Source organism: Gorilla gorilla, chromosome 6 (genome assembly GCF_029281585.2).
Source record: "Gorilla gorilla gorilla isolate KB3781 chromosome 6, NHGRI_mGorGor1-v2.1_pri, whole genome shotgun sequence".
In the NCBI taxonomy this organism is placed as follows: Eukaryota; Metazoa; Chordata; class Mammalia; order Primates; family Hominidae; genus Gorilla; species Gorilla gorilla.
The window spans coordinates 88,673,144-88,700,649 of NC_073230.2; the positions used below are offsets into that span (position 1 = coordinate 88,673,144).

The window sequence follows — 27,506 nt, forward strand, 5'->3', positions numbered from 1 at the left end:
GTATGAAATGCAGGGTCTCTTGGTTTTTCCCCTTTTCTAGCAGACAGGTCATTACTTAGTTCCCAACTCCCACTCTAAAGCTCTGGTTAGCGGGTGATGAAAATCAGCACAAGTGATCACATAAGCAATCCCAACCTTTAGACCACTTCCTAGCTGCCTCTCCAAAATATGTAGTAAACGGTCATTGAGAAACTCTCCCTCCTGGTAATTCACAGTGCCCACAGGATCAAGGCTTGGACTTGTTTCTAATAAAAATCTGCTTACTATCCCTTTTTTTTTTTTGCGTGTGTGAAAAACAATTTAGCCCAGGAAAGTAGTCAATTATGTTTATAAGGTTGGGTGGGCTATGTAAGATGATGTAGAGGGTGACATTAAAGTGTAGAACAGAGACCACTTAGGTGGAAGCAGGCAGCCTTGGGCTTTGCTAAAGACCAGTCCATGTGACTGACATGGGGTCACTACAAATGGTAGTGCCTCCCTCACTGAAGAGCATCAGAAGGGCTTGTGAGCAAGGCCAGAATGAGCCTCGATGAACATCCAAGTTGACCAACCAGTGTGGTGCCTAACAGAGAGGACAGAGCCACTAGCAGGGGTGCTCAGGGGCTGCTCCCCTTTTATTAATGACAGCGGTTTCTCTCAAGGAAGTGTAGCGCCCTCCCCTTTGGGATAGTTGCCTGACCCCTGTCCATCAGCCCTTCAAGTACCCTCATCAGAAGAAGAGCCCGCGCATTCGCCTGCCGATGCCTTGTCGGTCGTAGAGGACATTGAACTTGTTCACAAACTGGTTCATGGTGTTGCACGTTTTGGTGATGGTGCCGAGGTAGGCCATGAGCCCCACGTCGTTGCATTGCTGGGAGGGAACAGAAAGGACCAGTTCCTCGGGATCCCTCGTGGCATGCCCGGGGAACAACAGTCCCCGGTCCTGCACGTGAAAGTGACAGCATAAGCCCCGCCTCCCCATCCGGGTTTTACACTCACATCATAAAAATCTGTCTTGAACTTGTCTGTGCTGAGCACTGGGAGACAGTGACACAGAGCATAGGCCTCCCGCAGGATCTCATGATTAAAGGGGACCTCTCCTAAAGGCACAAAAAGAGACTGCATTAGTTTGGATGCTGTCACTTCCCCAGGAGGGAGAGGAAGAATGCCAGGGAAGCCCCTGTCCTACCCGCTTCAGAGGCCTTGACGTACTCCAAGATGAGCTTGACGCGGCTGTGCAGCATCTTGATGGCGCTGTGCTGTGCTATCAGGTGTTCAGCCACTGCAAGGGGATGAGGACAGAAGGAGGTTGAGACGGGATGTGGCCACACCTTCCAACCCCACTTCCAAGGAATCCCCTCCATTACCAGTGGAGTTCTCTCCACTGCCTGTTGCTGTCATTCGGGCTACGTGGTCTACACCAATGCGTTCCGCTTCCTCTGTGGCCAGAGTGTAGGTCAGCTCAGCAAACAGCATTGTGGCCTACAGGGCAAGGTAACCCACAAAGGGAGAATCAAAAGCAGGAAAGAGGCCAAGAGCAGGATCTGAGGGTTGAAGGGTGGGTAGGGTATTACCTCTCCATTGATTATATCAATGACAGACTCAAAAACGCTGACAGGAAGCTGTGAAGGAGATGGAGAAACCTGAACACTATATGCCAACATTTGGGCTAGCTGCTTTTACACATTTCCTCTCATCTTCCCAAGAAACGAATGAAGTAGGGATTACCTCCTTTCACAGTTTGGAGATTAAATGACTAAGCCAGACTCACAGCTGGTAAGTGGCATCTGGCATTCCCCAATAGGGGAGTGTCACACAGTAAAAGGTATAGCGACAATCATGACAGAGTAGGCATGGAGTATTACTCACATCTGTGTGCTTGGTCATAGGGTTCAACTTCAGAAAGAGGGGGCTCTCGATGATCTCACACACCTGGAAGAGAGGGACAATGCACAGGAAGTCAGTGCCCCCTACCTTTCTCCTTCCCCTCATTCTCCATTCTCTGCCCCAGCATGCACAGGTGTGAGCATGCATACCTGCTTATGGACGTGGATGTCCGAGGGGTCAGGTGGCCCCCCTGTGGTATACCAACCCAGAAACTCCAGCTCCTTGAACACCTGTTTAACTAGAGGGGAAGGGGCCAGAACATATAGTAATTCTTTTTTTTTTTTTTTTTTTTTCTGAGACGGAATCTCCCTCTGTTGCCCAGGCTGGAGTGCAGTGGCATGATCTCAGCTCACCACAACCTCCGCCTCCCAGGTTCAAGCAATTCTCCTGCCTCAGCACCCCGCGTAGCTGGGACTACAGGCACGCACCACCATGCCAGACTAATTTTTGTATTTTTAGTAGAGATGGGGTTTCACTATGTTTGCCAGGCTGGTCTTGAACTCCTGACCTCATGATCCACCCACCTCGGCCTCCCAAAGTGCTGGGATTAGAGGCGTGAGTCACTGCGCCCGGCCTGACATAGTAATTCTTTAAACCATCCTTCCTCAATGTGAAGCTCCTGGTGTATTTTCACCAGCTTCTCTCCTCCCTCCTCAAATCGGGGCTCAGTTTAGAATAACTACTCCCTTCTATCCTGTCTTCTCTCATCCTTTACTTTCTTTTGAGAAAGAACTCTGAACGTGTTCTTTTTCTGAGATCTCTCCAGCTACTCTCTTCACTTTTTCTCCCCTGTTCTTGGTCTCCTCTCCTGTTTCTTTCCAACCCTCTCCATCTTCCCCACCCCGTACATTTTTTTTTTAACTCCCACTCCTCTTCCCCACATCTATTCCACTCTCACACTGCTCCTCCTTGGTGTAATAATATTCCTTGTCAATGATAATCTTCTCTTCCACGGTGTGGGACAGCAGCTCAAAGGAGTTCATCACCTCGATATTTCGGCCCTCCTGCTTGCCAATCAGAGCCCCAATCACTGGGAAAGAGAATGACATGGAAAAGGTGAGGGTAAAGAAACTTCTATGACCTGAGGGTCTGAGATCAGTGGGACCCATGTATTGGGGAAACGATGATTTGGGGGAGGGGGAATTGGCTCCAGTAGAGGAAGGGGAAAAGACCACTGCCTGGGGGAGGTGAGCAAGGAGAGGAGACTGGAGTCTATGCCCAACACTCACCCTGCACAGGCCGCCCCTCCTGGGAGCGCATGCGGATCCAGTGGTCTGAGATATTGAGAATGACAAGGGGATGGAGAGCGACGGAAACACTCCCAGTCACTCCGCAGGCCATCACGCTGGGGACTACTAAGGGTGGAGGGAAAGGAGAGAGGGTGAGAGTCCGGGCCCCACGTTCTTCCCTGGAGATGGCAGTGGGGGACGGCGGAGCCCGGGCCACACTTTCCTCCCGTAACTTATCCCAGGGAAAGATGTTGCTGCTCCGCCCTCCTCCCTTCTCCCGGGAGCACAGGGAGGCCTCAACGCACCCCTGAAGGAGGTCTCCGGAAGCCGCCCCCGCACGGCCCGTTACCTGCTGCATCCACCTCCATCCCGCTGCTTCCTCCGGTCCCGTTCGTAGCTGCAGCTGCAGCCGCCGCCGCCGCCGCCATTTTCCCCGCGCCCGCCAGCCTCGGCCCCGCCCCCTTCCTTCCCGGCTTCCGTAAGGCGAGCGGCGCATGTTCCGTGTCCCCGCGGCGTGCGGCGGGCCTGGCGTCCGGGGAGCAGGCAGTTCCCGGGTCGCGGCGGGCGGCACTCGGTGCGGGGACGCCCGACGCCCTCTGGGCCTCGGTGCCTAGCGGGTTTTCCCAGACCCTGTCCCCGCCTGTCGCCTGCGGGTGACCTTTGACAAATTAACGACTTGATCGTCCTCGTCTGTGAAATTGGGATAAGAACGCCTAGTTCTTAAGGCTGTTGCAGAAGGAATGACATGTCGTGTTATTTCCCTCACAATAAAATCCAAACAACTAACCACAACCTGCAAGGCCCTGCCTGATCTGGCCCCGGCCTGGCCTCTTCTAGCCCTTGATCTTCAGGCTTCAGCTGCACTGGCCCCCATGTCTGGTGGTGGTGGTGGTTTGTTTTGTTTTGTTTGAGACAGGGTCTCGCTCTGTCGCCCAGGCTGGAGTGCAGTGGCCTGATATCAGCTCACTGCACCCTCAAACTCCCGGGCTCAAGTGATCCTCCCAGTTCAGCCTCCCGAGTAGCTGGGACTACAGGCGCACCCCACCCCACCCAGCTAATTTTATTATTTGTTTTTATTTTGATAGAGACGGGGGTCTCACTAGGTTGTCCAGGCTGGTCTCCAACTCCCGGGCAGAAGCGATCCTCCATCCTCAGCCTCCCAAAGCACTGGGATTACAGGCATGAGCCACCGCACCCAGCTCTCCGTGTGTTTTTCACATGCTTTAGTCTCCCATTCAAAAGCCTGTGGTTCCTTCTCTTGTTCATCATGGTATCCCCTGTGACCAACACGGTGCCTGACACATTGGTGCCTAGATACTTTTTGAGTGAATGAAGGAATAATTAGGGGTGGAATCTGGTGTTGAGTTGCTCCATCTTGTGAAAGTTGCAGATACCAGGACAAAATCACATTGTCAGGTCCAAACAAATTGGAGCCATGAGAACACCAAGGAGAAGGTCTCGTGCTTGCATGTCTGAGATAGGAATTATCTCAAGGACTTTCGAAAATAACCCCACAAGGCCAGGCATGGTGGCTCCCACCTGTAATACCAGCATTTTGGGAGACCGAGGCCAGACAATCACTTGAGGTCAGCAGTTTGAGACGAGCCTAGCCAACATGGTGAAACCCCATCTCTACTAAAAATACAAAAATTAGCCAGGCGTGGTGGCAGGCGCCTGTAATCCCAGCTACTCAGGAGGCTGAGGCAGGAGAATTGCTTGAACCCGGGAGGCGGAAGCTGCAGTGAGCTGAGATCGCACCACTGCACTCCAGCCCGGGCAAGACAAAGTGAGACTCCATCTCAAAAAAAAAAAAAAAAAAAAAAAGAAAGAAAGAAAGAAAGAAAGAAAGAAAATAACTCCACAAGGCCAGGCATGGTGACTCACGCCTGTAATCCCAGCACTTTGGGAGGCCAAGGTTGGAGGATCACTTGAACCCAGGAGTTTGAGACCAGCCTTGGCAACACGGTGACACCTTGTTTCAACAAAACATGAAAACAAAATTCGCTGGGTATGGTAGAGGCATGCCGAGGAAATTTATGCTTGGGAAGTGAGTCAAAACTCCCTTCCTTTTTGTTCCCAGATAGCTGTAATTCCACAACCCTGTGTCATAGCCTCATACATAAGCCAGGTTCCTACAATGGCAAAAGGCATATACCTCCCCAGATGGTCTTCCTCACAAATTGCTTGCCAGGAAATTCCTAATTAGCCTCTAAATCTTTCAGCATAAACATTCCCCCTATAAACCAGCCCTAATCCGAGTTCTGTGAAATCTCATACTGACAATGTTGATTACAAGCTTATCTTCCCAATTATAGAACAAGGAAGAGACCAGGAATCATCCCTCCACCTATCCTGAGACAGATGCATAACTGACTTTTTCCTCCACTCCCTCTTTTCAAATGTTTATTGTATCTTACATAAAATGTAGATTTACCAAACACTAATGAGAAACTCACAAAAAAGTAACAATTTGCAGCAGGGTGTGCAGTGGCTCATGCCTGTAATCCCAGCACTTTGGGAAGCGAGTGGATCACTTGAGGCCAGGAGTTCAAGACCAGCCTGGCCAACATGGCAAAACCCCATCTTTACTAAAAATACAAAAATTAGCTGGGTGTGGTGGTGCCCACCTGTAATCTCAGCTACTTGGGAGGCTGAGGCAGGAGAATCACTTGAGCCTAGGAGGTGGAGATTGCAGTGAGCCGAGATGGACCCACTGGACTCCAGCCTGGGCAACAGATTGAGACTCTATTTCAAAAAATAAAATAAAATAACCATTTGCTGGACTGGGTGCAGTGGCTCACGCCTGTAATCCCAGCACTTTGGGAGGCCGAGGCAGGCAGATCACGAGGTCAGGAGATTGAGACTATCCTGACTAACACTGTGAAACCCCGTCTCTACTAAAAATACAAAATATTAGCTGGGCATGGTGGCACGCACCTGTAGTACCAGCTACTTGGGAGGCTGAGGCACAAGAATCGCTTGAACCTGGGAGGCGGAGGTTGCAGTGAGCCGAGATTGCGCCACTGCACTCCAGCCTGCTGACAGAGCGAGCCACTGTCTCAAGAAAAACAAAACAAAACAAAACAAAAAACATTTGCCTCACTGCCTCTCCTTCTTCCTTATTTTCCTCTTGCATGCTTTCTTCCCTTAAATACTGAGTTCCTGGCCAGGCACAGTGGCTTATGCTTGTAATCTCAGCACTTTGGGAGGCCGAGGTGGGTGAATCACCTGAAGTCAGGAGTTCAAGACCAGCCTGGTCTCGACCAGTAGAGATGGTGAAACCCCATCTCTACTAAAAATACAAAAATTAGCCAGGCGTGGTGGTGCATGCCTGTAATCCCAGCTACTCGAGAGGCTGAGGGAGGAGAATCACTTGAACCCGGGAGGCAGAGGTTGCAGCGAGCCGAAATCACACCACCACACTCCAGCCTGGGTGACAGAGCAAGACTCTGTTTCATAAAAAAACCCAAAATTCACATCTGGCAAGCCTAGGCTGCTCCACCCCCTCCTTACCCCTAAACCTAAGCAAGTTGCACACACTGCTCCTCCTGCCACCCCTACAAAGAGGGGTACAGACACCTAGAAAGAGCCAGACAGACTCTGGCTCTAGGTGTCTGTATCCCCACCCAAAGTGTAAGCTCCTAGAAAGCAGGTGAAGAACTGTGTTATGACCCTGAACAGCCCCATATGGTGATAGTTATAATTTACAGGGGAATTATGCAATCTCTCCGTTTAGGAGCCTGGATGAAGGAAACTTGAAGGGGCCAGCAACCCTCAATGGAACGGACTTAAGAAATCCTGCAGGAAGAGGGGTCTTCTGGCCAAAGGGAAGTTAAAAAGGAATTTATTTTATTCTAGTCCCCAGTGATAAACCAACCAGGTCTGGACAAACTGAGAGGGTTGTCAAAGAAAAGTACCTAATGCCTTGTTTCTATTTGGAAAAACCAGGTCAGAAAAATGTATCTCTTTGGTGAGATGTTGGCTCACTGCAACCTCCACCTCCTGGGTTCAAGTGATTCTTGTGCCTCAGCCTCCCAAGTAGCTGAGATATCAGGCTTGCGCCACCACACCTGGCTAATTTTTGTATTTTTAGTAGAGATGGGTTTTCAGCATGTTGGCTAGTCAGTTCTCAGACTCCTGGCCTCAACCGATCCACCTGCCTCGGCCTCCTAAAGTGCTAGGATTACAGGTGTGAGCCACCGTGCCTGGCCAGAAAAATGTCTCTCTTTAAAGAATGCTAGGCAGCTTCCAAGGAGCATAATGCTTCTCAGCTAGATAGAAGGCTAAAATAAAAACAAGATGAAAATTATTCTAGGGTTAGTAAAGTTGATCGTTTGCACTGCTCTCTCACACATTAAAGAACTCCTTTGCCTTGTTGTTTCAGGTGCTTTTGAAACATTGTTCAGATAATTATACAGCTCATAAAACAAGAGATTATTGTGGAATTTAAGGATGACTTTAACATTGAATCAGTTGATTGTGCGCGTTTTAGAACTAAGTTTGCTAAACGTTTCTTTTGTTTTTGTTTTTGTTTTGTTTTGTGTTTGTTATTGTTGTTTTTGAGACAGAGTCTTGCTCTGTCACCCAGGCTGGAGTGCAGTGTTACAATCACAATTCAGTGCAGCCTCAACCTCCTGAACTCAAGTGACTGTCCCATCTCAGCCTCCCAAGTAGCTGGGACTACAAATGCGTGCCACCACACCAGGCTAAATTTTGTATTTTTTGAAGAGATAGAGTTTCACCATATTTGTTTGTCTCAAAACAAACAAACAAACCAAAAAAATCTCCCCACCCCAAAAACAAAAACGAACAAAAAGCAAGTGCTCCTTTTTGGTATGGGTCAGTGGTTATCTATTCACCTATCAGTCATTAATTTAACAAATATTTGGGAGTGCCTACCAGGTAGCAGGTACATCACTAAACAAAACAAAGTCCTGACCTCATGGAGCTTATACCCTAGTTGTAGGAAACAGACCATAAACATACTTCAGGATACGTATATATATGGAGAGATGGAGTATCTCTCTGTCGCTCCCAGGCTGGAGTGCAGTGGTGCGATCTCGGCTCACTGCAACCTCCACCTCCCAGGTTCAAGACATTCTGCCACCTCAGTCTCCCAAGTAGCTGGGATTACAGGTGCCCGCCACCACTCCTGGCTAATTTTTGTTTTTGCATTTTTAGTAGAGGTGGGGTTTCACCATGTTGGCCAGGCTGGTCTCAAACTCCTGACCTCAGGTGATCTATCTGCCTCGGCCTCCCAAAGTGCTGGGATTACAGGCGTGAAGCACTGCACCCGGCCAACAAATTGAATTTTAAAGATTGAGTTGGCTTTATTAGGGATTCATGAACTGGCAGCACCCAGTCTACAAAACAGAAAGGAAGCCAGGTGTGATGGTGCGTGCCTGTGGTCCCAGCTACTCTGGAAGCTGAGGAGGGAGGATCGCCTGAGTCCAGGAGGTTGAGGCTGTAGTGAGGTAGGATCGTGCCACTGCACTCCAGCCTGGGTGACAGAGTGAGACCCTGTCTCTAAAAAAAAAAAAAAAGACTTCATATGTTGAAGAAGGCAGAGGAAAGCATGAACATGATGAGGTGCTTTCCTTCTATTGATGGCTGTTGTGATACCTCATTTCTTATCTTCTTAGTTTAAAAGAATTTAAGGCTGGGTGCAGTGGCTCACACCTGTAATCCCAACACTTTGGGAGGCTGAGGTGGGCGGATCCCTTGAGCTCAGGAGTTTGAGACCAGTCTGGGCAACATGGTGAAAACCCTCTGTCTCTACAAAAAAGTAGCTGGGCGTGGTGGCATGCATCTGGGGTTCCAGCTACTTGGGAGGCTGAGGTGGGAGGATCACTTGACCTTGTGAGGTGGAGGTTGCAGTGAGCCGAAATCACAACACTGCACTCCAGCCTGGGTGACAGAGTAAGACCCCCGTCTCAAAAGAAAAAACAAATTTAAACAAGAAACACACAGGAGGCCGGGCGCGGTGGCTCACACCTGTAACCCCAGCACTTTGGGAGATTGAGGCGGCAGATCATTTGAGGTAAGGAGTTCAAGACAAGCCTGACCAACACGGTGAAACCTTGTCTCTACTAAAAATACACACAAATTAGCCGGGTATGGTATCACACGCCTGTAGTCCCAGCTACTTGGGAGGCTGAGGCACGAGAATCGCTTGAACCTGGGAGGCGGAGGTTGCAGTGAGCCAAGATCACGCCACTGCACTCCAGCCTGGGTGACAAGAGTGAGACTCCCTCTCAACAACAACAACAACAACAACAACAACAACAAAAAAAAATAATAAAAGAAACACATGTCAAAGGAAATCCAGCATAGAGTAATTTATTGCAAAAGGAAAATCGTATTTTGAAAGTTAAGTGCAGAGTAGACAGTACACCCTGGGAGAGAGAGAGATAGAGAGTTAGTTCAGGGAGGGCTGCTCCTAAGGATGAAACAGCAAAGGCTGGCTCTAGAGAGACCCCCTTTGTAGGGGTCTTACACGATTATTCATAGGGGTGGGAGGAGTGTTACTAGTAAGTATGTTCTGGGTGGTCCTCTAGGTGCACATGCGCAGTGGGTGTACAGGCTTGTTCATACATTGCATGTTTCATTAGCATCTTAAATTTCCACCCAGGGGCGTGTTTTTTACCAAGATAATGAGCAAAGGGTCAGTTTGAGGACAGGTGAAATCAAAATGCGCATGCTTCCTACGGGGGAAAGTCCCTACTGGAGAGAGCTCAGCTTGAATGAGCTCAATTTCAATGCGAATGCTGGGGTTTACTGTGTTGACTGCGGTCACCACGGTTGCCGCGTCTCCAGGACACGGTCACTTCCTTGACTATCCCCGCCTCGCTTCCACCTGTAGCTTCCTTTTTTTTTTTTTTTTTTTGAGACAGTCTCACTCTGTGGCCAGCCTGGAGTACAGTGGTGCGATGTCGGCTCACTGCAACCTCCGCCTCCTGGGTTCAAGCGATTCTCCTGTCTCAGCCTCCAGAGTAGCTAGGATTACAGGCGTCTGCCACCACGCCCGGGTAATTTTTTTGTATTTTTAGTCGAGACGGGGTTTCGCCATGTTGGCCAGGCTGGTCTCGAACTCCTGACCTCAGGTGATCCGCCCGCCTCGGCCTCCTAAAGTGCTGGGATTACAGGCGTGAGCCTCCGCGCCCGGCCGGTAAGCTTCCTCTTCTCTGCTCTCATCACCTGTACACGGGTTTTTTCCTCATGTCAACTCTGTGATGGACTGGAATGTTTTCTTCAAATGTGGGTAATTCAAAGGGGGCATTTTTACAAGAAACAAAAAAAAACTCGGTTTGTTCGGAGGCAAGTTTTAAATCAGGGTTCATTTTTTAATATTGATGAATCCTTCAATAATTGTATGTTTACCGCTGCCCTTCGCGAGCAAGCCTGAGAAGCGCGGGCTCGACATCCCCGCGCGCCCCCGCCGTCCGCCCCCAAGGCCGGCGACGCTGGAGCACATGTCCTGAGGCCCAGGACCGTGGTCGGCCGCTTTCGCACCTGCGTGGCCAGCAGAGGGCGCAGCCGGCCAGCCCCCGCAGCGAAAGATCCCCGAGTGCCGCGTCAGCGATCGCGCTCCTTGCCCTCGCCGCCTGCCAGCCGCCCTGAGTCAGCAAACCACAGAGAGGCGAGGACCTCCCATTTTCCTAGACAGAACAAGTGGGCAGTGGGGGTACGGGTGAGTGGCAAGAACAACCGACCCGGAAGCGAAACGAGGGGGAACTTCCGTTCTTTGTTCTGTCCCCGGTGTGTGGGTCTGTGACAGGGTCCAACAGGGCCTGGTCCGTGTCCGGTCCCCCAAATCTGTCGTCCCTGCCCCCAGGGTGAGTCCACGCGTCCCCGGGTCTCGCGGTGAGACGGAGGCTGTGGTCGCCGGGGAAGGGGGTGGTGTCTGTGCCACGGCGGCCCGCAGGGTCCCCCGGCCGGCCCGGAGCAGGGTTCGGGGAGGCGCCCCTCCGTCCCCTGCAGCCCGTCCTCTACTCCGCTTCCTCAGGGATCCCCCTAGCCTAGCGGGATCCTGCGTAGGGGTTAGTAATGGGGCTCCGGTTCTGGTTTTGTGACTTTAACGGCGACCCAGCTGGAGCGTTTAAAAGTTTCAGCAGAGCGGTAGGGGCGCCTCTCTCTTGAAAGCAGCTAATGACAGCGACCCTAACCTGGTATTTCTCCCAGACCTTTTTATTTGATGTTAACACAGTTATTCGCGCCCGTGGCAGGAGAGGAAGTTTATTTTTACGCAGCTGGGTCCAAGGATTAGAGAAATTCTGCTAAGCGTACGCAGTTAGCACGAGGGCTGGGAGTGGGTGCAGACGTCGATTCCAGGGGTAATCCTGCTGGAGCCCAGTGCATCGAGTGATACACCTGGCTCAGGCTCCGTTTTCAGTTGTATTAGATTCCTGGTTTGATCCTCTCTCCGGAAGTGGGATTGAATCCACATCGGTGTTTACACTCTGAAGGGCTTGTGTAAACTCCAGGAGAGGATAGCAGAGTGATGAACCGGAAACCGATGGGCTAATTAGAGGAACTGAGCGTATTATTTTCTCCAGAAAAGACATCTGTGGAGAGTGGGCATCATTTGATTATACGTGTTTGATCGACAGTCGGGTGGAAGGAGAAGATTCTGTTATTGAAGCTCTTTTTTTAAAAAAATTAATTTTTATTTATTTTTGAGACTGTCTCTGGAGTGCAGTGGCGCGATCTCGGCTCACTGCAACCTCCACCTCCCGGTTCAAGCGCTTCTCCTGCTTCAGCCTCCCGAGTGGTTGGGACTACAGGCGCCCGCCACCACATCCGGCGAATTTTTTTGTATTTTTAGTGGAGACGGGGTTCCGTCCTTTTGGCCAGGCTGGTCTGCAACTCCTGGCCTCAAGTGATCCACCTGCCTTGGCCTCCCAAAGTGTTGGGATTACAGGCGTTAGCCACCGCGCCCGGCCTTTTTTTTTTTTTTTTTTCCTTTTAAAATGTTTGTGTGTGTATTAAGGTCTTCCTCTGTTGCCCCCGGCTGGAGTGCAGTGGTGTCATCATGGCTCACCACAGCCTGGAACTCCTGGGCTCAAGTAATCCTCCCACTTCAGCCTCCTAAAGTGCTGGGGTTACAGGCGTGAGCCACTGCACGTCGCCAGTCATTGAATTTCTGTGATGCACTAGGTCTCTGTGCGGTGAAGGTCCAAGGAGATAGATTTTCAGCGAATCACCTGAAGACTTCTAATGGCTCAGCTGTGCAATGTGGATCCCCTGCTGAAGTAGTTCGGAGCACAGTGTCTAGCAAGTTAGCTGACAGAACGTTAGAACTTTCTTACCCTGGGTGGAGGTGGACCTGAGAACCTACCATTCCCTTTCATCTCTCCACGGGTGCAACGCAAATACTAGTTGTGGTGGTGGTCTTAATTGGTATTTATTAGCATATAATAAGTATTCTCTTTTTTTTCCTTTTCTCTAAATGTCTTGATTAGAAATGAAGTTTAGGCTGGACTCGGTGGCTCATGCCTGTAATCCCAGCACTTTGGGAGGCTGAGGTGGGAGAATCACTTGAGGCCAGGAGATTGAGACCAGCCTGAGCAACATAGTGAGGCTACATTTCTACAAAAAGAATTTAAAAAAACTCAGCCAGATGTGGCAGTGCACACCTTTAGTCCCAGCTTTTTGGGAGGCTGAGCTGGGAGGATCACTTGAACTCAGGAGTTTGAGGCTGGAGTGAGCTCAAACTCACTGCACTCCAGCCTGAGCAGCAGAGTCAGACCCTGTCTCACATGGAAAAAAAAAGACGTTTGCATGAATATTTTAAATTCCTTTTTTTCCCCTTAATCACACAGCATTGGCATCAACAAAAGTCAGAATTCCCGGGAACTTGAACAGAGGCTGCTAAATTCCCAGTAATTGCTCCTTTGGCCTTCTAGGGACTGACTTCAAAGAAGGAAGGAAAGAATCAGGCAGGTAAAGCTTTCCGTATCTTGTTCTTACTGCCAGGCCATCTATCTCGGTCCACACGGGCAGCACCAGGGAGTGAGGCTGGCAACAGAGCAGGGGAAGGGCCCTGTCTGGACCTGAAGCCATGGGGGCACAATGGAGAGTTTTCTTTCTGTGAGAAACGCTGTTTACTGATCTGGACACTGGGTGCTTGTTCTCAACAATATGCCTTTGAGTTCCAGCTTCACTTAACTCAGCTGTGAGAGGGAGCGTTGCCTTTTTCTCTGGAGTCAGACCTTTGACCTGCCTTTCTAGGAGTTTGTACTGAAAGCTGACTTGTTGAGGGCGTCAGCTCATAAATAGCTCCGGAGATTGTAAAGGTGGTTGATAAGAGGATATGATGGTTGGCTCTGAGACACCGTTGAAGGGACCCTGCTGGGAGGGCGATGGTGGCAAGAAGGTGTGTCACCTTGATTGCCAGTGGCCTGGCTTGTGCCTGAGTCAGTGCTTTCCACTGTGTAAGGGCTCTGGTATTGGACATTCTATATCCCCTGCTACCCGAAGACCAGAGTTGTCCAAACTTGCAACTGACTTTCAAACAGGACCCCTCTTCCTTTGTTCTTTTTTTTTCTTTTATTCTCTCAAACATTCTCTTATCCATTCCTCTTCCTTTGATGCCTTATGTGAGTGTAACAGTCTGTAATTATGAAGCACATACTTTTTGCATTCCTGATTTTTTTACTCCTTGCAGTTGTGAGTGGCAATAGAGTTAGCATTCAGCAAACATTTGCTATGTGAGCAAATGAGTAAAGAGATAATGAGAGGTAGATCAAATCCAGGGTTTGTTTGTTTCTTTTGTTTTGTTTTGTTTGAGACGGAGTCTCACTGTTGCCCAGGCTGGAGTACAATGGTGCGATCTCGGGTCACTGCCACCTCTGCCTCCCGGGTTCAAGCGATTCTCTTGCCTCAGCCTCCCAAGTAGCTGGGATTACAGGCGCATGTAACACCATGCCCAGCTAATTTTTGTATTTTTTCTTTTCTTTTTCTTTCTTTTTTTTTTTTTTTTGAGGCAGAGTCTCTGTCTATTGCCCAGACTGGAGTACAGTGGCGTGATCTCGGCTCACTGCAACCTCCACCTCCTGGGATCAAGTGATTCTCCTGCCTCAGCTTCCTGAGTAGGTGGGATTACAGGCACACACCACCATACCCAGCTAATTTTTTGTATTTTTAGTAGAGATGGGGTTTCATCATCCTGGCCAGGCTGGTCTCGAACTCCTGACCTCGTGATTTGCCTGCCTCAGTCTCCCAAAGTGCTGGGATTACAGGCATGAGCCACCGTGCCCAGCCTGGGAGTAGTCTTTTTATGCCAGTGAATGTATATACCCGCTCCTGCATTTTGTTATAAATATTACTCAAAGTGATGGGGGCAGCCAAAGGCGGGATATTGTTGAGGAACTTGGGCCCTTTTTGTGGTCCTTGTGATAGTCTCATTTCAGGGAGTATATTTACCAGGATCTAAAAGACTAGTCTGAGGCTGGGCATGGTGGCTCACACCTGTAATCCTAGCACTTGGGGAGGCTGGGGTGGGCGGATCACCTGAGATCAGGAGTTTGAGACCAGCCTGGCCGACATGGTGAAATCCCATCTCTACTAAAAATACAAAAATTAGCCAGGCATGGTGGTGCGTGCCTGTAATCCCAGCTACTTGGGAGGCTAAGGCAGGAGAATCGCTTGAACCTGGGAGGCAGAGGTGGCAGTGAGATGAGATTGCGCCATTGCACTCCAGCCTGGGTGACAAGAGTGAAATTCCATCTTAAAAAAAATAAAGAAAATTTAAAAATACCGGGCGCGGTGGCTCACGCCTGTAATCCCAGCTCTCAGGGAGGCAACAGGTGGGAGGATAGCTTGAGCCCAGGAGTTCCAGACCTGCCTGGGCAATATAGCGAGACCCTGTTCTCCACAAAAAGGAAAAAAAAATAAAAAAATAAAAGAAAATAAAAGACTAGTCCCAGTTGCCACATTTCTTCTCACTGTTCCTGGGTACTCACTGAAATACTAGCTCCCATCTTTCTGTATTCAGGAGGTCTTTTTGAATTATCTTTGAACCTTGAACTTTTGCTTCTACAGTGCTTCCTCATTCTCTTTTAAAACCCGCTTCCCGCTGAGTCTGCACCCAGGAAACCAGAGAGCACCTTGCCCTTCCATGGAAACTCAGGCCGATCTCGTATCTCAGGAACCTCAGGCCCTGCTTGACAGTGGTGAGGAATAAGGACTCATTCATTCTATTACTCAGTCATTCTGCAATCATCCATTGAAATCGCTCATTTACCAGGTACTAGGCTAACTACTAGAATCCAGATGTGAATAAGACACACTCTTCACCATTCAGTAACTCACAGCCTAGTGGGGAAGCTGACCGAACAGTAATCAATGACAGCTTGATAGGTTTGATAATTGAGGCAGATTTTTTTGTTTTGTTTTTTTTTTTTTTTTGAGATGGAGTCTTGCTCTGTTGCTCAGGCTAGAGTGCAGTGGCACAATCTCGGCTCACTGCAGCCTCCGCCTCCTGGGTTCAAGTGATTCTCCTGCCTCAGCCTCCCATGTAGCTGGGACTGCAGGCGCCCATCACCATGCCTGGCTAATTTTTGTAGAGATGGGGTTTTGCCATGTTGGTCAGGCTGGTCTTAAACTCCTGACCTCAGTGCCCACCTTGGCCTCCCAAAGTGTTGAAATTACAGGCGTGACCCACCGCGCCTGGCCACTGAGGCTGTTTTGAGGGGTTGTGAGTACCTCACACGAGATTAATGAAACCGTGTCAGTCATTCCATTTCTCGGGCATTCTATGCAGCCGACTTCATAGGCATAGTTTGTGCTTTTTAGGAGCATGCTTTTAGAGGAAGCGCTTTGGAATCATTTTATGGGTCATAGACAAAAAGAGAGTGAATAGGAAGCCACTAAAGTATACTTTGCGGCCGAGCGCGGTGGCTCACTTCTGTAATCCCAGCACTTAGGGAGGCTGAGGTGGGCAGATCACAAGGTCAGGAAATTGAGACCATCTTGGCCAACACAGTGAAACCGCATCTCTACTAAAAATACAAAAAATTAGCCGGGCATGGTGGCACGCACCTGTAGTCCCAGCTACTCCAGAGGCTGAGGCAGGAGAATTGCTTGAACCTGGGAGGTGGAGGTTGCAGTGAGCCGAGATCACGCCACTGCACTCCAGCCTGGGTGACAGAGTGAGACGCCATCTCAGAAAAAAAAAAAAAAAAAAAAAAAGAATTGCAGAAAAAGGTAAGAGATTCAACACAGAAACAGGGAACATTTTTAGTGTACAGATTTGATCTGGGGTGGAGAGAAAGGAGCTGTGGGCATTGTGTTTCCAGTGAGGGCTGGGGTGAAGCTGCTGGTTTTTCTCTGGTCTAAGAACTTCATGCTGGGTGCAGTGGCACACGCCTGTAGTCCCAGTTATTTGGGAGGCTGAGGCAGGAGGATCACTTGAGCCCAGGAGTTTGAGACCAGCCTGGGCAACATAGCAAAACCCACCTCAAAAAAAAAAAAATAGAACTTCATGCAAGAGCGGGATCATATGTTTCTGGCCAAGCTTGGGTGAATGGACAAGAATGCAGTAATCACTAAGATAGGACTGGGCGGTTTCATTGAGAGAAGAGTGACTGGAGAGAAGAGGGGACCTGGGACAGACTGGAGACTTAAGAATGACCAGGCCTGTGGCCATCTGCTCAGGCAGGATGGACTCGCTCTGAGTTTGCCTTTGTTGGACACACTGTAGCTAGCTGCAGAGGAAGCAAACTTAGAAATGTGAGAGAGAGGGTCCTGTGTTGTCCCAGGACCCCGGGAGCTTTCTGTGGGTTGGGAAGTCAGCAGGTTGGGAGGTCACAGAGCAGATGGACTCATTCCTGGGCCCTTTTATTGCCCTTCAGCTCTTCCTTCAAAAGTTCCTGCCTTTTCCGACAAGGACAGCCTGGGGGATGAGATGTTGGCGGCTGCGCTCCTAAAGGCCAAGTCCCAGGTGAGCTGTGGTTCCATTTATCCTTTTCCTTTCCATTTTCTGTGCAATGACATCCCATTCAGAGCTTTAAACCCTGAGCTCCTCCATCAGGCCCATGGTTCTGTCCTGCTGAATCATGGACCCTCACCTTCCATCTTGGACTCCTGTCTCTCTTCCTCCACCCTGTCCTCCCTTCCTCCCTTCCCAAATGTGCATTTTTCACCCCATCCTCAGTGATTTTTTGGGTGCCGCCATTCACATTCCTCACCCTGAAATTGCATGCCAGCACGTGTTGTTTCAGGAGCTGGTAACCTTTGAGGATGTAGCTGTGTACTTCATCCGGAAGGAGTGGAAGCGTTTGGAACCTGCTCAGAGGGACCTCTATAGAGATGTGATGCTGGAGAATTACGGGAACGTGTTCTCACTGGGTAAGGAGTTATGCCTTGTCAACAAAACTCGCTGGTGTTTCTTTGCTTCTTTGTTTGCTAGTAACAATCTAGTCACTGAAAAGAGCTGTTTCAGCAGATTTTTTTTTTTGAGGTGCAATGGCACAATCTTTGCTCAGTGCAACATCCACCTCCCAGATTCAAGTGTTCCCAGGTTCTCACCTCTGCCTCCCAAGTAGCTGGGACTACAGGCACGCACCACCACACCGGGCTAATTTTTGTATTTGTTTTGTTTTAATAGAGACGGGGTTTCACCATGTTGGCCAGGCTGGTCTCAAACTCCTGACCTCAAGTGATCCACCCGTCTTGGCCTCCCAAAGTGCTGGGATTATAGGCATGAGCCACTGCACCTGGCCTAGGTAAGGATTGACTTAGTCTTAGGAAACTGTAAGAACAATAATCTTCACTCATTTATACAGCAGTCTGCAACTTATAAAGAGTTCTCATATATATTCTTTCATTTAATCTTCACAGTAACACATTAATTGAGGCAGCTAGTATTATTCCTCATTTTACAGGTAAGGAAAGTGAAAGTAGTCCAGGTGAGGTGGCTCACACCTGTAATCCCAACACTCTGAGAAGCCGAGGCAGGAGGATCACTTGAGGTCAAGAGTTCAAGACCAGCTTGGGCAACATGGCGAGACCCTGTCTCTACCAAATATCCAAAAAATTAGCCAGGCATGGTGGCACATGCCTGTAGTCCCAGCTACTTGGGAGGCTGAGGTTGGAGGATCACTTGAGCCTGGGAAGCCGAGGTTGCAGTGAGCCGAGATGGCACTACTGCAGTCCAGCCTGGGTGACACAGACCCTGTCTCAAAAAATAAAAAATAAAGTGGAGGTGAGAGTAGCGGTCTCAATGTCTTGTGCATGCGTGGTCATCAGTTGGGCTGATGAGTGGCCAAACTTGGGGCCCAGTCTTTAACTCCAAATCTGGTACCTTTTTTTTTTTTTTGAGATGGAGTTTCACTCTTGTTGCCAGGCTGGAGTGCAATAGCGTGGTCTCGGCTCACCGCAACCTCTGCATCCTGCGTTCAAGCGATTCTCCTGCCACAGCCTCCTGAGTAGCTGTGATGATAGGCATGCGTCACCATGCCCAGCTAATTTTGTATTTTTAGTAGAGACGGAGTTTTTCCATGTTGGTCAGGCTGGTCTCGAACTCCTGACCTCAGGTGATCCACCTGCCTCGGCCTCCCAAAGTGCTGAGATTACAGGCATGAGCCACCGCGCCTGGCCAAATCTGATACTTTTTCCGTGTTATTCTCAGGACTTAATATATAATCCAGAGACTTTTCCGAAGGATTATCCCTGAACACATGAGGTGCTGCTCTTTGCCCACATCTCTGTCCTCTCCTTTTCTGCTTCTCTGCTCCCCTTCTCTAACCTCTAGGGACCTGTTGCTTTGTTCAGGACCTAGTGCCCCTGCTGCTCTGTAGAAACTTAGAAAGGTTAAGAAATTAGGCCAGGCGCGGTGGCTCATGCCTGTAATCCCAGCACTTTGGGAGACTGAGGCGGGCAGATACTGAGGTCAGGAGTTTGAGACCAGCCTGGCCAACATGTTGAAACGCCATCTCTACTAAAAATACAAAAAAAATTAGCTGGGGGTGGTGGCATGTGCCTGTAATCCCAGCTACTTGGGAGGCTGAGGCAGGAGAATTGCTTGAACCTGGGAGGTGGAGGTTGCAGTTAGCCAAGAACACACCACTGCACTCCATCCTGGGTGATAGAGTGAGACCCTGTCTCAAAAACAACAACAAAAAAAGAAAGATTAATAAATTAGTTTCTCAACTTTTAGGATGTAGAATTCCTTGTCTCTCACCCCACTCTTAGTGGGCATTTTCCTGAGCAGAGCCAGGAGGTCTTCCTAACTCTCATTTGAGACCTTTCTGTACATTTCCCTTCTGTCCCCGGCAGATCTGGGGTCTGGAATTGAGCTCTGGGACTCTCAGGGTGAGCAGATAAACCTCCTTGTCCCATGTCTCTCCCCATGAGCAGAATTCCCATTTCTGAATCCTGCCACCATCTCTCTGCTAGAATGAGAGGAAGAGCCAAGGGGCCTGGGTTTCAAAGGAACTGAGAGCAGAGAGGTCCTAAGAGGTACCTCTTCAGGTGAAGGAGAAACAGCCGTTCCCGTCCCTAACACACATTACCCTGTCTTTACTTTTTAAAATATCAATTAAGCTAAAAACGCAAACTCTCTGGACCCTTTACATTTATCCTCTGTGCCCAGAGTTGCCTTTAGAAACTCAAAAGGAGTGAAAAGAGAGACGTCAGACACTGAGATTCTTTGCATAGCCTTACGTGCGAGCATAGCCTTTTATGCGTAGGGCCCAGAGGTGGACTCAGTTGTCTTGCCGTTTCCATGGGCTTGGCATTTGTGGCGTGACGACAGCCATGATTGCTCTTCTTATGGGGCCATGGCAGCCACTAGCATCCTCCCCCTTGCTCGTTCCCGCACTGCTGCTGTCTCTCCTCACCCTTCCCCCCTTTTCTCACCAACTGTCCTGTACTTGCTCTCCCTTCTTGCAGTCACTGTGTCCCCAGTTATATCCACTGCCCTGACCTCTCTAAAGGCTTTGTCACTTCATTAAGCAATATGACCTTCCTCTTCTAAAGTTGGTTCCCTGCCTCTCTGCCTGATCCGTCCTCCCCTCCACACACACTCAGCTTTCTTTCCACTTCCAGCTCTGTTCTCCTTGGTTTTGCTCTGCCCTGCCCCTTCCCTGTCTCCTTAGCCCGGCTGTCTCATTTTGCCTTAGCCGTACACATGTGGGGCAGGCCTCTTTGTAGGCATGTGCTTTTGGCACTGTAAATATTCGTTACAATGATCCTGTCCTGTGATTTTCACTCTTTCTTCCCCAAGGAACAAGTGACATTTGCATTTTTTATTGTGTCAGATCGTGAGACCAGGACTGAAAATGATCAAGAAATTTCTGAAGACACAAGATCACATGGGGTCCTACTGGGAAGATTTCAAAAGGATATTTCTCAGGGTCTCAAGTTTAAAGAAGCCTATGAACGAGAAGTCAGTCTGAAAAGGCCGCTGGGGAACTCCCCTGGAGAAAGACTGAACAGGAAAATGCCAGATTTTGGTCAAGTGACAGTTGAGGAGAAGCTAACCCCCAGGGGAGAGAGAAGCGAGAAATATAATGATTTTGGGAACAGCTTCACTGTGAATTCCAACCTTATCTCACATCAGAGACTCCCCGTGGGAGACAGACCCCATAAGTGTGATGAATGTAGCAAGAGCTTTAATCGAACTTCAGACCTTATTCAACATCAGAGAATCCACACTGGGGAAAAGCCCTATGAATGTAATGAGTGTGGGAAGGCCTTCAGCCAGAGCTCACACCTTATTCAGCATCAGAGAATCCACACTGGGGAAAAACCTTATGAATGTAGTGATTGTGGGAAAACCTTCAGCTGTAGCTCTGCCCTCATTCTGCATCGGAGGATCCACACGGGGGAGAAACCCTATGAATGTAATGAGTGTGGGAAGACCTTCAGCTGGAGCTCCACCCTCACCCACCATCAGAGAATCCACACTGGTGAGAAACCCTATGCCTGCAATGAATGTGGGAAGGCCTTCAGCAGGAGCTCAACCCTTATTCACCATCAGAGAATCCACACTGGAGAAAAACCCTATGAATGTAATGAGTGTGGGAAAGCCTTCAGCCAGAGCTCACACCTCTATCAGCACCAGAGAATCCACACTGGAGAGAAGCCCTACGAATGTATGGAATGCGGAGGAAAGTTTACCTACAGTTCAGGCCTTATTCAGCATCAAAGAATCCACACCGGGGAGAACCCCTATGAATGTAGTGAGTGTGGGAAAGCCTTCAGGTACAGCTCGGCTCTTGTTCGCCATCAGAGAATTCACACTGGAGAGAAGCCTTTGAATGGGATCGGCATGAGCAAAAGCTCCCTCAGAGTTACGACTGAGTTAAATATCAGAGAGTCCACGTGAAAGAGCCACACACCCATTTTCCTCACTTCCCCTGAGTCTCAAGAGCTCTTGCCTTACCCTATAAATCTCAACAGCTTAGGATGTGTCCCTTTCAACTCAGACCTTTCATTTTAGAGAATGGGGCAGATGGGGCAAATCGTTGAATTTTCCCAGAAATTGCACCAGCCTTAGAAAGCGACAAGGCAAGTGGATGGCGTGCTGGGAATAGAAAGCAGCTCTGGGACCAGTTGCCCCATTTAGGAAAGGAGTTTGCACTAAACTGTTTTTCTCACAGCAGAGGAACCTTTCCAAGGTGGGGATGGAAGCACAGTCGGGACAGAATTCGATGGATTCCTTTAGTTGGAATCTGCGTAGTCAGCACAGACGGCAGTGGAAAGGACGCTCTGGGTCCTGTTATTTGCTAGGGAGGGTAAAGGGAGACTATTTCAAAGCTACTGTTCCTAGTCCAGCTTTAAGTTTCGGTAAGAAACATGCTGTTTTGTTTCATGATTTCATTAATTATGGAAATTTGGCATTGAGGGATTATTTTATTGAGGGTAGAAGAGATTCCAGAATCATCATCTGTGATGATGGTGTCCTTTAGGGCTCTTGGAGCAGCCAGACCATGTTTCCAAGAGAAACCTGGTGATATTGCCAGCAGACCCCCTGCCCTCCCCCCCAGTTGTCCTGGGGCTGAATGGGCAAATCTATCCAAACAGCTAGTAACCGGCTGTGAGGGAGAGGGTCAGAAGCACTTAGCGTTGGCCTCTGATTGCTGTCCTCTCTTGTCCTCTTCCCACTCCAATGATGAAAATGATTTTCTCTAAATGCCTGGGTAAGGATGCTTTCAAGGAGCTCACTCGGCCTGCTTGCCCTGCCCTCTCACCTCTGACACCCAGCCCCAGGAGCCAGACCACTCCTGCCTCCACCTCTGACTCTTCAGCAGCTGAAGATTAATGCAGATAAAGAGCAAAGCCCAAAAGGGAGAAAAAGAAAAAAAAAAAAATAAAGAAGCCCAGAGAAGGCAGGCTGTGCCTGAGCCTGGTGGCAGAGCTCGTTGCTGGGTGAGGATGGTGCTCCCCGAGTTTTCCCAACCGACGGGATGACCTTCCATTGTGTTTTCCCAACCCTGCTCATCCTGTAGCATAAATGAAGTGCACTATTAAACAGAATAGTTTTTCAGAAGAGATTGAGTGTGGTTTTGTGCAATGTTTGGACCATATATTTCAGTTAAGACATGTTGGCTGGGTGCAGTGGCTTATGCCTGTAATCCCAGCACTGTGGGAGGCCAAGGCAGGCAGATCACCTGAGGTCTGGAGTTCTAGACCAGCCTGACCAACATGGAGAAACCCCGTCTCTACTAAAAACACAAAATTAGCCGGGCATGGTGGCACATGCCTATAATCCTAGCTACTCAGGAGGCTGAGCCAGGAGAACTACTTGAACCCGGGAGGCGCAGGTTGTGGTGAGCTGAGATCGCGCCATTGAACTCCAGCCTGGGCAAGAAAAGCGAAACTCCATCTCAAAAAAAAAAAGACAAGACATGTTGGTGACTATAAATGGAATCTGAAAGTTGACTTATTTATTTATTTATTTATTTTTTGAGACAGAGTCTAGCACTGTTGCTCAGGCTGGAATGCAGTAGCACCATCTTGGCTCGCTGCTGCCTCTGCCTCCCGGGTTCAAGCACTTCTCGTGCCTCAGTCTCTAGAGTAGCTGGGACTACAGGTGTGCACCACCACGCCCCAGCTAATTTTTGTATTTTTAGTAGAGACGGGGTTTCACCATGTTGCCCAGGCTGGTCTTAAACTGAGCTCTAGCAATCTGCCAGCCTCAGCCTCCCAAAGTGCTGGGATTATAGGCGTGAGCCACCATGCCTGGCCCTAAAATTTCTTTATAGGCTAGGTACAGTGGCTCATGCTTATAATCCCAACACTTAGGGAGGCCAAGGCAGTAGAATCTCTTCAGACCAGCCTAGGCAACGTGGCAAGACCCTATCTCTACAACAAAATTTAAAAAAAAAATTAGGGCTGAGCGCAGTGGCTCACGGTTGTAATCCTAGCACTTTGGGAGGCCGAGGTGGGTGGATCACAAGGTCAGGAGTTCGAGACGAGCCTGACCAACATGGTGAAATGCTCTCCTAAAAAAAAAAAAATTTTATATATATATATATATATATATATATATCAGCCAGGTGTGGTGGCGCGTGCCTGTAATCCCAGCTACTCAGGAGACTGAGGGAGGAGAATCGCTTAAATGCGGGTGGCAGTGGTTGTGGTGAACCAAGATTGCTCCATTGTACTCCAGCCTGGGCAACAGAGTCAGACTCCATCTCAAAAAAAAAATTAGCTGGGTGTGGTGGTGCACACTTGTGGTCCCAGCTACTCCGGAGGCTGGGGTGAGAGGACTGCTTGAGCCTAGGAAGTTGAGCCTGCAGTGAGCCCCTGTGATTGCACCACCACACGATAACAGAGCAAGACAGTCTCAAAAATGAAATGAAATTACTTTATAGATTGCCATTTTTTTTTTTGAGATGGAGTCTTGCTCTTGCCCAGGCTGGAGTGCAGTGGGCCAATCTCGGCTCACTGCAACCTCAGCCTCACTAGTATCTGAGATTACAGGCACCCACCACCACGCCCAGCTAATTTTTTTATTTTTAATAGATAACGGGATTTCACCATGTTGGCCAGGCTGGTCTCGAACTCCTGACCTCATGATCTGCCTGCCTCGGCCTCTGAAAGTGCTGGGATTACAGGCGTGTGCCACTACGCCCAGCCTATGCAAATAAATTTTAAATCTGTGTTTTCATGGCTGTAATCCTAGCACTTTGGGAGGCCAAGGCGGGTGGATCATGAGGTCAGGAGTTTGAGACCAGCCTGGCCAACACGGTAAAACTCTGTCTCTACTAAAAATAGAAAAATTAGGCTTGGTGGCACATGCCTGTAATCCCAGCTACTCGGAAGGCTGAGGCAGGAGAATCACTTGAACCCAGGAGGCAGAGGTTGCAGTGAGCTGAGATAATGCTACTGCACTCCAGCCTGGGTGACAGAGCGAGACCGTCTTGAAGAAGAAAAAAATCTGCCCATGTTCTGATGGCTCTCCCAAGCCTCAGTCATGGGTCTCCAGTGGACTGTAGAGCAGTTACACCTGGACTTTCTACAGTTTCATAGTATGTTTCAAACCAGATCCCACTTTCCCATTTATTGCCCCCCTTAAAATTTCTGTAAACCTGTCAGGATCAAAATTTTGTAAGTTTTCTTTGATTATACTCCTCATCCTCCTCCATCTAACCAGCATCAAGCCTGGGCAGGTTCAGTAAAGATGGAGTGGAATGATACTGTTTTCAGAGTTTTCAGAGTTGAGATTGTAGAGGAGATGGGATTTGCAAGTGATGGTAGCAGTAGCTGATACATGGCATATACTCTGTGTCAGCGTTGCCTGGCTCTTTTCCAAGTGGTTTTCATGTATTAATCAGCTGGGTGCAGTGGCTCACGCCTGTAATCTCAGCACTCTGGGAGGGTGAGGCAGGAGAATCGCTTGAACTCAGGAGTTCAAGCCCAGCCTGGGCAACATAGTGAGACCCAGTCTCTACAAAAAATAAAAATTAGCTGGGCATGGTGGCACAGATCTGTAGTCCCAGCTACTCAGGAAGCTGAGATGGGAGGACTGCTTGAGCCCAGGAGTTGGAAACTAGCCTAGGCAATATAATGAGACCCCTGTCTCTATGAAAAAAAAAAATCCAATACTTGGTGAGGAATGATGGCCTACAGTAAATGAGGTAGAGCTGCTGAAATGATGAGCAGAGAAAGGGTGTCAGCAGACTCAGCGTGTGTTAAAATGAATTTCTTACACGAGATCTGAGAACCAAACACCTATGTTATCTCGGAAGGCCCAAATAGCTTCCCGTTCACTCAGACAATAAAGGATGAACTGAGGGGAGCGCCGGGATTGTTCAGTGACAGCTGCCTCAGCAGGGTTAATAGTAGGAGATTCTGCCACAGAACAGAGTTCCCTGTTATTAATGGGATGACTGGTCAGCAGAGGCCAGGCGGCGGCACTGAGCTATCACAGGCAAAGTGGACACAATTACCATGATGGGCAACGAGGCCAGAGTGGCAACTAGGGTGATTTTTTTTTGAGATGGAATCTCGACACTCTTGTCACCCAGGCTAGAGTGCAATGGCATAATCTCGGCTCACTGCAACCTCTGCCTCCCAGGTTCAAGCAATTCTGCCTTAGCCTCCTGAGTAGCTGGGACTACAGGCGCACGCCACCACACCTGGCTAATTTTTGCATTTTTAGTAGAGACAGGGTCTCACCATGTTGGCCAGGCTGGTCTCAAACTCCTGATTTCAGGTGATCCACCTGCCTCAGCCTCCCAAAGTGTTGGGATTACAGGCGTGAGCCACCACACCCGGCCTATTTATTTTTTGAGACAGAGTCTCACTGTGTTGCCCAGGCTGGAGTGCAGTGGCGTGATCTCGGCTCACTGCAACCTCCACCTCCCAGGTTCATGCCATTCTCCTGCCTCAGCCTCCGGAGTAGCTGAGACTACAGGTGCCCGCCACCACGCCCAGCTAATTTTTTTTTTTTTTTGTATTTTTAGTAAAGATGAGGTTTCACCTTGTTAGCCAGGATGGTCTCGATCTCCTGACCTCGTGATCCACCCACCTCGGCCTCCCAAGTGCTGGGATTAGAGGCGTGAGCCACCACGCTCGGCCTTATTTTTGTTTAAATTAAATATGAATTTAAAAAACAAGAGAGATGGGATCTCACTATGTTGCCCAGGCTGGTCTCGAACTCCTGGGCTCAAACGATCCTTCTGCATCAGCCTCCCAAAGTGCTGGGATTATAGGCATGAGCCACTGTGCACAGCCCACTAGGGTGTCTTGACCCACAGAGAACTGTGGCACTGACTAATAACCCTTGGTGTTCTTAGCAAAAACTTTCAGCCAACAGGATAAGGCTTTGATTTGTATAAACAAAAAATCCCAAGAGTTGATGAGAAGGCTGATACCGGCTGTTACAATGGGAAATTGCAATCCTTCCGCTGCTTTCCAGATCTGAGCCAGTTCTGAGATCCGGAATCCATCAAGTTAAGGGGAGTTTGGGTTTCTATGAAGACCTTCCAACTGTACCACGAGTATTATGCAATAAATATTTCCCCAAAGGACCTGTGGCTGTTCACTAGAGTAATGTACTAAGAAAACAGAATGCCCAGGCCTTTTGAGGCTTTTTGATACAGGATCTAGTATGACACGGATCTAAAACTTACCATTGCCCTCCAGACACAGGTCAGCTGATAAATGGAGTCCTGGCCCAAATCCATCACAGTGGGCCCAGTGGGAACAGACTCACCCTATGGCCATGTCCCTGAGAAGATAATTGGGATATGTTTAGCAGGGGGACAGATGCCCAGCGCATTGTTTACTTAACCTGTAGCATAGGTCATAGGAAGAAGGGTCAAGTGGAAACTCCTGCACACCCTGCCCTTCCCCAGCCAATCAAAGTGGCAAGAAACAATACCACACCCTGAATGGAACTGAAGTGATTATTGCTGCCCTCAAAGATGCAAGACACTCTTTCTGTATGGCTTCTGTAAAAAACCGACGAGTTGTGGCTGATAATGGTTGTTTGCCACAAACTCATCCACAACAGCTGTGCCGGCACAGTTCAACATGGCCCCTGGCTCTTGGTATGCAGTTATTATCTAGTGAAAGCATTCGCTTTATTTTTTTTTTTTGAGACAAGAGTCTCGTTCTGTCACCCAGGCTGGAGTGCAGTGGCGCAATGTTGGCTCACTGCAACCTCTGCCTCCCGGGTTCAAGCGATTCTCCCACCTCAGCCTCCCGAGTGGCTTGGACTACAGGCACCCGCCACCATGCTCAGCTAATTGTATCTTTAGTAGAGACAGTGTTTCGCCATTTTGGCCAGACTGGTCTCGAACTCCTGACCTCAGGTGATCGACCGCCTCAGCCTTCCAAGGTGCTGGGATTACAGGCGTAAGCCACCGTGCCTGACCCCCAAATCCAAATTTTCTAAAAGCTAACCCAGTAGGAATAGTTTTCTCCATCTGTAAGTATTCAATAACCAACACATCA

At 49.1% G+C, this 27,506-nt stretch overlaps 2 protein-coding genes across 10 annotated transcripts; one reads left to right on the forward strand and one right to left on the reverse strand.

The window, feature by feature from the left end:
* Positions 1 to 588: 588 nt before the first annotated feature.
* On the reverse strand, positions 589 to 4,090 carry COPS6 (COP9 signalosome subunit 6). Its single transcript, XM_004045883.5, has 10 exons — positions 3,445 to 4,090; positions 3,096 to 3,221; positions 2,765 to 2,896; positions 2,016 to 2,104; positions 1,849 to 1,911; positions 1,554 to 1,601; positions 1,347 to 1,461; positions 1,169 to 1,261; positions 979 to 1,079; positions 589 to 850 (listed from the first exon to the last, which is right to left on the reverse strand). The coding sequence occupies exons 1-10, from the start codon at positions 3,521 to 3,523 to the stop codon at positions 710 to 712; spliced, it is 987 nt and encodes a 328-aa protein (XP_004045931.1). The 5' UTR covers positions 3,524 to 4,090; the 3' UTR covers positions 589 to 709.
* A 5,746-nt stretch (positions 4,091 to 9,836) lies between these two features.
* On the forward strand, positions 9,837 to 22,592 carry ZNF3 (zinc finger protein 3). 9 transcript variants are annotated; one of them, XM_004045872.5, is made up of 6 exons: positions 9,837 to 10,263; positions 12,917 to 13,037; positions 15,138 to 15,268; positions 16,949 to 17,037; positions 17,318 to 17,444; positions 20,357 to 22,592. In XM_004045872.5, the coding sequence occupies exons 3-6, from the start codon at positions 15,214 to 15,216 to the stop codon at positions 21,424 to 21,426; spliced, it is 1,341 nt and encodes a 446-aa protein (XP_004045920.1). In that variant the 5' UTR covers positions 9,837 to 10,263; positions 12,917 to 13,037; positions 15,138 to 15,213; the 3' UTR covers positions 21,427 to 22,592. The 9 variants fall into 9 exon arrangements, with proteins under 9 accessions (XP_004045920.1, XP_055249090.1, XP_055249091.1 ...); XM_055393115.2 differs by having other exon boundaries at positions 9,986 to 10,263; positions 12,917 to 13,033; XM_019030724.4 differs by lacking the exon at positions 9,837 to 10,263 and adding an exon at positions 10,806 to 10,930.
* The last annotated feature ends 4,914 nt before the right edge of the window (positions 22,593 to 27,506 follow it).